General features: G+C 52.0%; 1 protein-coding gene across 2 annotated transcripts in view; it reads left to right on the forward strand.

Annotated features, from left to right (window-relative positions):
• The window catches only part of MGST3 (microsomal glutathione S-transferase 3), a 34,036-nt gene extending 24,227 nt beyond the window's left edge, over positions 1–9,809 (forward strand). For both annotated transcript variants that reach the window (XM_006142256.3, XM_014583631.2), the window contains 5 exons: positions 2,948–3,071; positions 5,239–5,312; positions 6,818–6,875; positions 7,724–7,796; positions 9,561–9,809. In XM_006142256.3, the coding sequence (XP_006142318.1) occupies positions 2,955–3,071; positions 5,239–5,312; positions 6,818–6,875; positions 7,724–7,796; positions 9,561–9,694 (456 nt within the window). In that variant the 5' untranslated portion in view covers positions 2,948–2,954 and the 3' untranslated portion in view covers positions 9,695–9,809. The remainder of the gene's footprint in view (positions 1–2,947; positions 3,072–5,238; positions 5,313–6,817; positions 6,876–7,723; positions 7,797–9,560) is intronic.
• The last annotated feature ends 796 nt before the right edge of the window (positions 9,810–10,605 follow it).

Genomic DNA, 10,605 nt, shown 5'->3' on the forward strand with positions numbered 1-10,605 from the left:
AATTGCTCAAAAACAAAAAAAAAAAGCAGAGCACGCTCAGGAGCTGCAGGCTGTGCCCCCCTTGCGCGCAGTGGCAGTCTGTGAGAGGCTGTCCCTGTGTGTTGCTGTGCCGGGTCCTCCTTCCACCCTGGGACTGTTCGTGCAAAGCCCCAGCCCCTCTGCCCCACAGCCGTCTTTTCTTTCTTCTCTCTCCTCCGAGGGCAGGACAGCAGCTTAAAGAGCTGACGTTGCTGAACCCTGGGAGGCGAGTGGGATTAGCTTCCCTGCCAGCAGTTGCTACCTCATTCTCAAACATACTGGAACATTCTCTAACAGCTGGGAGAGCTGAACTTTGCCTGTCCAGATAGCCACACCCTGGATTCTACTGTGAACACTTTCCCATATCGACTTCTATTCTTTTTTTCAGTATGCCCATAAAAACAAGTCGAATACGTCAGAACACTGGCCAGTTTCTTTTCTAACTTTTTTTTGAGAGGTTTTTGCTATAGGGCGCGTGCGCTCGCCACAGACACAGAGAGAGACAGAGAGACAGAAAGCGAGAAATCACCCCCCAGGGGAGATGGCCATGCTGCAAACCCCTCTCCTCCATTCTCCTCTCGGGATCTCGGGCACACGCACACATGCTCGGCGTGAGTTTAAGCCACCGGGTCCGGGGCTCAAACCGCGGTTGGCGACATGGGAGTCCAGCGACATAGCCATTACGCTAACTGCTGGTCCCATCACTGGCTAGTTTTGAAGTGACAATTTGGTGAGCAGCCTGGGTCCCCAAGGAGCTACCTGACATGTGTGTCCTGGCAGTGTCACGGGTTCAGGGCCTGCATCCTGCTTTCGAAGCCGTCTAGCTGCGCCTCTCTGCACCTTCCTGCAGTTTCTGCTGCTGCACAGCGCCTGCCCCCACAGCCCTCCCATGCCCAAGGAAAGCCTGGAACAGCGCATACTGTTCCTCTGTCCCCTTCCTCCCTTTTCCTTCTCTCCTGCCCCTCATCTCTAATTTAATGTACACTTTAGCGTTTTGCTGTGTGAGATTATTTTTTTCAAAATGTGATTTTTAGGAGCCAGCAGATGGCATGGTGGTTGGGCACTGGACTCCCACATGGCTGACGATGGTTCCAGTCCCGGACCTGGCGACTTGCTTTCTCACTTTCTCTCTCTCTCTGTCTCTGGCGCATCTGCATGCCATATAGCAAATTTTAAAAAATAATGATAATAAATAAAATTAAATAATTATTTTTAAAAATGTGATGTTTAGGGGGCAACAAGTCACCACCTGCTGATGGTTAAGGCTCTGGATCCTACATGGCTGACTGAGTGATTCAAGGGGATTGGAAAATCACGCTGGGTGCATGTGTGTGCATGCCCACAATCCCAAGGGCAGAATGGAGGAAAAGGGATTGTGGCATGGTCATCCTCTTGGGGGGTGATTTCTCTCTTTTTTTCTCTGTGTTTCTTTCTGATAAGTGCACATAAAACTTTTTTTGGGGGAGGGGGCAGACCAGCAGTTAACGTAATGGCTATGTCACTGGACTCCCATGTAGTCGATCGCGGTTCACGTCCCAGACCCGGGGGCTTAAAACACCGGGCACGTGTACGTACGTGCCCAAGATCCCGAGAGGTGAATGGAGGAGAAGGGATTGCGGCGTGGCCATCCTCCCTGGGGGGTGATTTCTCACTTTCTGTCTCTCTGTCTCTCTCTGTATCTTCAGCCAGCACATATGCCTGATAGCAAAAATATTGAAAGAAAAAGAAAATAAGTATTTATTTAATTCTACTTATCATCATATTTAATTTGCTACAGGGTACACGTGCTCACCAAAGAGAGAAAGGGAAGGTGAGAAAGCAGGCCTCCAGGTTCGAGACTCAAACTGCAGTCAGCTGTGTGAGAGTCCAACACCTTAACCACCATGCCAACACCCCGACATGTAATTTTTTTTTTGGAGGTTTTTCGCTATAGGGTGCATGTGCTCGCCAGACAGACAGAGAGAGACAGAGAGATAGAAAGCGAGAAATCAGCCCCCAGGGGGGATGGTCACGCCGCAATCCCTTCTCCTCCATTCTCCTCTCTGGATCTTGGGCACGCACGCACACATACCTGGTGTGAGTTTAATCCACTGGGTCCGGGACTCGAACCGTGGTCGACTACGTGGGAGTCCAGCGACATAGCCATTATGCTAACTGCTGTTCCCCCCCGACATGTAATTTTTTAGGTATGCCCTTGGCCTAGTGATTACAGAAGCCATATCCCATATGGCCAACAGTGGTTAAGTCCTGAACTCAGCAGCTTGAAAACCATGCTGGGCTTGCTCGTGTGACCGCAGATCCTGACAGGAGGGAGATGGAGAAGGGACGGTGGCGTAGCCGTACTCCCACTGAGAGCGCCTCCTTCTCTCTGTGTCTCTGTCTCCCTCTGGCCAGCACACATGCCTTCTGGCAGTCTGTTAAACATAACGGTAACGTGGGGCGGGCAGGGGTGTGGTGGTTAAAGGCACTGGACTCCCACAGGGCTGACTGCAGTCCGAGGTCCAGACCTGGCAGCTCGCTTTCTCACTTTCTCTCGTTCTCTCTTTCTCTCTCACTCTGTCCTTCTCTGGTCAAATTAAAAATAACTAAATACAGTTAAATAAAATGGTTCTAAAAATAAGTAAATACATAATGCGATTTTGGTGGCGTATGGTTCCACAGCAGTGACGACAGCAATGGCACAGGTAAATCCATAGCTGTAGTGCTGACCCAGAGAACCCGACAGGAGGCACGCCCCATACTAACTGTGGGTCCTCCTGTGCGCCTCGCATCCGTGAGTGTTCAGTCCCTCCGTGTGCACCGTCAGCGCTCCAGTGACCTCCTAGAAACACCAGGCCCACCCCCCACCCCGTGGACCTGCCCATGCGCGTGTACGTGTGCGTGTGCACACGCGTGTGCTGGCGCCCCAGCGGTGTTCTTGCTCCTGCAGAGCCGAGATGGCCGTCCTGTCGAAGGAGTACGGTTTTGTGGTCCTGACGGGTGCCGCCAGCTTCGTGATGGTCGCCCACCTCGCCATCAACGTCGCCAAGGCTCGCAAGAAGTACAAGGTCGAGGTGAGTGGGGACCGCGCTGCCGCCTCCAGGGCTTGTCCGGCCGCGGGCTGGCCGAGGGCACAGGGCGAGCTGAGAAGCCGGTGGGACCATTTTAGGATGGCACGGCCCTGCGAGGGAGCGGCCTCCTCCTGCTTCGTTGTCTGTTCTCTGGAGAGACCAGGCATTCTGGGGTTAGAACAGGGTGCTTTTGGCAGGTCGATTTATTGGGGGAGTGTTCACTTCTCTATAGCACGTTAAATGGCAACACCGTTTCCCGCCGTGCCACTTGGAAAATGACGTCTTAAAGTAACTTTCCTGTTTTCCAAGAGGTGCTGAAGTCAGCCTGGGCTTAGGCTTTGGACATCGGGAGGAGGGCTAGCAGAGTCTTCCTTTAATCAGAGCTGATTTAGAAGGGATAGTCACCTAACTCATCCCTTGTGAGAGCTTCTTTTAAAGGTTTTATATCCAGTTCCCTTTTTTTCACTCTCCTTCTAATGGATGCTTCCATTAAAATTCTAACACACAGGGCAAGCAGGCGACATGGCAGTTAAGGCGCTAGACTCCCGCATGACCAACTGCAGTCTGAGTTCTAGACCTGCTAGCTTGCTTTCTCATTTTCCCTGCTCTTTCTCTCTCTCTCTGGTGAGTGCACGTGCCCTATAGCAAATTAAAATATAATAATAAGAAATACAATTAAATAAATTATTATTTATTTTTAATAATTTATTTAATTGTATTTGTTATTAGTTTTTCATTTGACTAGAGAGAGAGAGAAAGGGAAAGCGAGAAAGCAAGTCACCTGGTCTGGGACTTGAACCACTGTCAGCCATGTGGGAGTCTAATACCTTAACCACCACACCACTTGCCCAGCCCAAAATAAATAATTTTTTTTTTTCTTGAGAGAGATTTTTGTTCTAAGGCGCTTGCACATGCTGGAGAGACAGAGAGACAGAAAGTGAGAAATCACCTCCCGGGGGGATGGCCACGCCACAATCCTTCTTCCTCCATTTTTCTCTCGGGATCTTCGGCATACTCACACCACTAGGTCCAGGACTCGAACCGTGGTAGACTGCAGACTACGTGGGAGTCCAGCGACGTAACCACCACACCATGTGCTGGTCCCTATAATTCTTTTTATAAAATAATTCTACCACTCTGGCCAGCTGGTGGTGTGGAGATTAAGGCCGTCGGGCCCTACGCGGTCGGCTGCACAGTTCACGTTAACCCAGGAGCTTGAGACACCTGCCAGGTGCATGTGCCTGCATGTCCAAAATCCCAAAGGAGAGAGAAATACAGGAGAAAGGACTGCAGTGGCGGGTGCTTCCTCACTCTCCCTCTCTCTCCAGGGAGCATGCACGGCCTCTGGGAAAAAAAATAGTATTTTAAAGAATTATTGTATTTATCTTTATTTATTTATTTATTTTCATTTGACCAGAGATGGACAGAGTGAGGGAGAGAGACGGAAAGTGAGAAACCAAGCTGCCAGGTCTGGGACTTGAACCGTGGTCAGCCACATGGGAGTCCAGTGCTCTTAATCACCACACCACCTGCCAGCCCCTCTAGCAAATTTTTTTACAAAAACCTCACACGCTCAATGCCTGTTCTCCCGTTAAGGGAAATCTTAAAAGGTGCTGGCGTTTGGTGACTCCTGGGGAGGAGCGGCTTCTCTGCGCTGCCCTCGGGTCCCCTCTGAGTCCCCGCTGATGTGTGTACTTGGCACGAGCGGCCTCTGTACGTGAGCGGCTTCAGTGCAGACGTGTGTTCTAGCCCTTGTTATTCCTGCTACTAGAGACGGTGACTCTGCTTCTGAGAACTGGGACTCTCCTCACTGCAAATATTTAGGCAGAAAGCAGGGTCATCTCCCAGTTATTATTATTAGTTTGGGTTTTGCTATAGGGCATGTGCACTTGCCAGAGAGAGACAGAGAGGGAAAGTGAGGCCTCGCTCCCTTGGGGGCATGGCCACGCCTGTCCCTTTTCCTCCGTTCTCCGGCTGGGACTTGGGCACACACGCACACATTCAGCATGGCTTTCAAGCCGCCAGGTCTGAGACCCAGACTGCAGAGTCGGCCCTGTGGGTCCAGCTGCCTTGTCCTCCATGCCACCCGCTGTTCCAGGACGGGTCATTTGTAACTCTTGGCACTGGCGTGGCCCTGGGCCATTGGATCAACATGGCTTTGTTTTCACAGTACCCTACCATGTACAGCACGGACCCTGAAAACGGGCACCTCTTCAACTGCATCCAGCGAGCCCACCAGAACACGTGAGTGTTGGCCCCCGCCCCGAGGCACCAGCAGGGCGGGTCTCTGCTGCCAGCACCTCGGCCCTTGGTGCCCTGTGTTTGCTGAGTGACAGTCATGGACACCTCGATTAAAAGGCCACTTAAAAACAAATTAAGTGAACAGAGTGAATAGTGAGCAAAATTAAGAGTTGTTAGAATTTTAGGATAATCTTTTCAAAAATACTTATAATGTGGCATTCCTTCTTTAAAAAATTATAGTCATTGTCATTATTTTATCTTATTTTATTATTATTTTGAAGTTGACCAGAGAGTGAGAAAGCAAGCTGCCAGGTCTGGGACTCAAACCTGATCAGCCATATGGGAGTCCAGCACCCTAACCACCTGCCGGGCCCCTGATGTGGCGTAACTTGTGCAGTGGTTTCAGCATACCCCATCTGAACAGATGTTCTCGCTCTCTTTCTCTCATGAAAGACATAAACTTTACAAAAGGGGGGAGCTGGCTCAGTGGACCAGCAGCATGCTGCTCAAGCAAACTGCAGTCCCTATGGAAGGTCGTGGGTTTGGTTCCCAGGCCAGCCGGTACACGCCAGGCGCACACATGCCAGTAGTCCTGGCTGGCTGGGAAGGCTGGGGGAGAGGTCGCAGGAGCCCTGCCCAGGGTGCTTGTCCTAGAGGAGCATGGACTCTGCAGAGTGGGGAGGTGGGAGGCTGAGAAGCACCCCTGCCCAATGGGGTGTGGTCACTCCATAACCCTACTCCTCTGTTTCCCTGTCCTGGGATTTGGGACATGCCTGCCTGCATACTTGCTGTGTTTTTTGAGCAGAGCCAGGATTTGAACCAGGTGCTCAGTCATGTGGCATGCAGCTCCCTTAACTGCCAGGCCACAACCCAGCCCCCGAAGTGCTTGATTTCCTTCTTCCTGCTCGTCTCGCTCTCTCTCGTGAGATGAATAAATAACCTTTAAACTGACGTTCTACTGCCAGCTATAGGGAGTGAGGCTTTGAGTTCTGTGAGGAAGCCTGCTCTCACCGTGGGCGTGGGCGGCCTTACCATCGCGCCACCTGCTGGCCCCACGATTTATTCATCTTACATAAGTACGTCCTCACTGGTGTGTGGGGTGTGAGGTCTTCTCACGCAGCGTGTCCTGGCTACCTTTCTCCCGTGCAGAGCAAAACAAGGTGGATCTCAGTGGCCAGGTCTTCTCCTCCAGTCAGCGTTTAGTTCTTCCATGAGAGAGAGGGGGACAGAGAGAGACAGACAGACAGAGGCACCTCTGACAGTCTTCATGCTGCCCCCCGCCAGCCTCGGCCAGCCTGCAGGCGCTCTTGGCCTGGACAGGCAAGCCTTGGGATACGAACCCAGGACCTCCCCGCGTGGGTCCAGTTGCATTTCCGCTGCACCAGCACCCGGCGCCCTGGTGTTCATTTTGACTCACCAGTTTGCGGCGTGGCAAGTGCGAGCGTACAGGGCTCAGCCCACGCAGGCACGCTGAAGGGCCTTTCTGAAGCTTCTCTCTGTGGTTCCAGGTTGGAAGTGTACCCGCCCTTCTTGTTTTTCCTGGCTGTTGGCGGCGTTTACCACCCGGTAAGTTCATCACTCACACTTTTTATTCCCTCCGACCCCTTTTAACCCAGTGGGTCACCCCAAGATAGTGCCTGAGTGGAAGGATTTGTTTATCTTTTATTTTTTTTTAGGAATTATTTTTATTTATTTATTTATTTATTTTATTTTGGCCAGAGAGGGACAGAGTGAGAGAGAGGAAAAGTGAGAAAGCAAACCGCCAGGTCCAGGACTTGAACCACGGTCGGCCATGTGGGAGGCCAGTACCCTTAACCACCACACCACCTGCTGTCCCCAGGATTCCTCAAGGGTGTTAGTAATAGACTTTTCCCTCTGCGGCCATATCTCCTGGGGTTCACAACACGGCGCTGCCCCCACGTCCTCTAGTGGAGCCTCACACTGCAGCCACAGGCCACTGTAGACCCCCCGGGGGCAGCTCCACAGGCAGGTGCAGGTCCCGCCAGCTGCAGCACAGTCAGACTCCTGCTCACGGCCAGCTGACGTGACAGGGTTTCGCTCCCAGTCCTGACTTTTGGTCACTTTCCTCTTCTGGCTAATCCCGAGGCCCCAGGCCTGCTCGTCCTGTCATGCCCTCAGCACAAGGTCCCCAGGCTGTCCAGGCTTCCCTCCGTCCCATGATCTGGGAGGAGGCCAAGATCCGGCCCCGAGAGCACAGCCATTCACGGAGGAAGCGCAGAGCTCTGACTGTCCGGCCGGAACAGATGAATTCACTGTCCCCTAGCCCTGGTGGCAGCACGTTAGCAAGGCCACACAATTAGGGACTCCTTGCCGACACGCGGCGTGCCAGCCTGCGTGTTACCGAGGGTTGCCCGCTGGTTAAGGCGAATACTAACGGTGCCCTTTTGTCCCAGCGTGTCGCTTCTGGCCTGGGCTTGGCCTGGATCATCGGACGGGTGCTTTATGCTTACGGCTATTACACGGGCGGTGAGTACACCCGGCGTGTGCCAGGGAACACTGAACGTTTTACTCGGATGCTGCTAGGGTTTTCTTCTTAGTGCGACTTGGAAAAAAAGGCGAGGTACCCCACAATTGCACATGCAGGACACAGATGCTCGGCAGGCAGAGGCCACCTGGCAGGCCCAGGTTCAATTCCCAGCCCACCCTCAAAGCTGGATCCCAGCCACATGGGAGGTTGGGGCCAGAAAATCCCAGTACAGAAAGACCCTGTCTATTAGACACCACACACACACACATACATATAACACACACATACAACACACACACCAAACACACACACACACTCACACACACATATCCCAATAAGGAAAAAAACGGGAAATAGCTTGATATCCAGGTTAAAAGTCTGTTATCTTCTCTCTTTTAACTAGTAACAAAACTTTTTTTTTTTTTTTTTTTTTTTTTGCCATACGGCACATGCCTTTACCAGAAATAGACAGTGAGAAGGAAAATGCTCCGGAATGTCCGTTCCCTGGGGGGAATGGCCACACCACAATCCCTTCTCCTCCTGGGATTATGGGCACCACGCCCACATGCCCAGCATGATTTTTCAAGCCATCAAGTCTGAGACTCGAACCATGGTCAACCATGTGGAAATCCAGAGCCTTAGCCACCACACCATCTGCTGGGCCCCACACATTTATTCTTACTGAGCATTTTTTTTTTCTTTTTTTGGAGAGGTTTTTGCTAGAGGGTGTGTGCGCTCACCAGACAGACAGAAACAGAGAGACAGAAAGTGAGAAATCACCCCCCAGGAGGGACGGCCATGCCGCAATCCCTTCTCCTCCACTCTCCTCTCAGGATCTTGGGCACGCACGCACACGCGCCCGGCATGAGTTTTAAGCCACCAGGGCCAGGACACGAACCGCGGTCGACTACGTGGGAGTCCAGCGACATAGCCATTACACTAACTGCTGGTCCCTTACTGAGCATTTTCTGTGTGCCATTGTTCCCTAAGAATTTTGCATGTGCTATTTGACCTTTTAACAATTCTGAGATAAATAATACCCCACTTTGTAGGTGGGAGACAGACCCAGGGTCACCCGTGCATTTCCCAGTGTACACCCTGTGGCTTAAGCTCTGGAGATGAGGCTTAGAGAAATGAAACCTTTAGGCCACATAGCCACCAAGTACCAACTAGAAAGCCAGGATTTAAACCCAGGCAGGCCGACTCCGGGGCCTAAGCTCTAATGTCAATGGTACTCCCCAGACAGCACAGGAAAACGTTTTTTGCTGGACTTGTATGTATTTCTTCAAAAAAGAGGAAAATACTTGCAAAGGCCCTATGCAGAGCTGTCCTGCCATCCTGTACTTCTCTGCAGAGCAGTCGGCACTGTTCTTTTTTTGGTTTTTTTGTTTGTTTGTTTGAGAGGTTTTTGCTATAGGGCACATACGCCCGCCATAAAGACAGAGAGAGACGAAGAAACAGAAAGTGAGAAATCACCCCCCAGGGGAGATGGCCTCGCAGCAATCCCTTCTCCTCCATTCTCCTCTCGGGATCTTGGGCATGCACGCACACACGCCCGGCATGAGTTTAAGCCACCAGGTCTGGGACTCGAACCATGGTCGACTACATGGGAGTCCAGCGACATAACCATTATGCTAACTGCTGGTCTCAAAGCAATGCTGTTCTGACGACGACTTGGCATGAGCATCTGGCCCGCCAGCACTTCCTGAGGCCAGGTTGTCTGTGGGCAGCCCCAGTAACTCCTGCTCTTCCTTCTTTTCCAGAACCCAGCAAGCGGAGTCGAGGGGCCCTGGGCTCCATCGCCCTCCTCGGCCTGATGGGCACGACCGTGTGCTCGGCCTTCCAGCATCTCGGCTGGGTGAAAACTGGCTTGGGAGGATCCAAGTGCTGCCATTGAAGGATGACAGGGGCCTAGCACTCTCGTCCATTTTGGACGACTTGTCTTCGTTTCCAGTTACTCTTTTTTTTCTAAATGTAATAAAACCTTACTTGGCATCAGCCTCATACCTAAACCTTCTGGCTCTTGTTTGTTGTTGTGACTCTGAAGTGGCAGCCAGTTCGTGTTAGATGAGTGGAGAGTGGGGAACCACAGGTTCGAGTCCCCTCCTCACCCCGTGGGCAGATGTGCACGAGTATATAAGTGAGAAGACGTCTGGGCACCACATTCATCCCCACACCACAGCAGTGGAAAATGAAGGGACATCCTTTATCTCCGCTCAGGGTACAGGGTTACCACTCGCCACCAAACTAGGGTAACTGCAAGAAGGCTTAAAATCTGTGCCAAAGATCGTCGCTTAAAGGCTGAAACAATAGAGCACATTGAAGACCCAGCGTAGCAGGGCTGAGTGGAATGTCTTCCCTGGGTACAAAGCTAACTGTGTGTGCAGGGGGTGCCTGCAGATGTGCATGGGGAGGCAGAGGTGCTGGTTGGGCTAAGGAGCAGGGCATAGCTGGCTGTGTAGTACAGCAGCGATGCACTCCTCAAGAGAGGCCAATCCTACATGGTGATGACCACAGTTCAATCCCAGCCTGGCCAGTCCAAAGCCTGGTCAGCCTGAAATATGCCGGATAGGTGCACACGTGTCAGAGAAGCAGCAGCCTGGAGACAGGGCCACGGCGGCCCCTGGGCAGGGTTCCATCGCTCTCATGTGGGCCTCCATATTCTCTATCGTCCACAAAGGGTAACAATTCAGTTTTTTTTAAAAAAAGGCAGCATGAGTCGGCAAAATATGATCAGGCCTCCAGAACTAACGTGGCCATGAACGACATTGGTCCCTCCGCCACCATCTGCAGTTCCTGCTCTCCATA

This window comes from Tupaia chinensis, unplaced genomic scaffold, assembly GCF_000334495.1.
Source record: "Tupaia chinensis unplaced genomic scaffold, TupChi_1.0 Scaffold000070_1, whole genome shotgun sequence".
In the NCBI taxonomy this organism is placed as follows: Eukaryota; Metazoa; Chordata; class Mammalia; order Scandentia; family Tupaiidae; genus Tupaia; species Tupaia belangeri.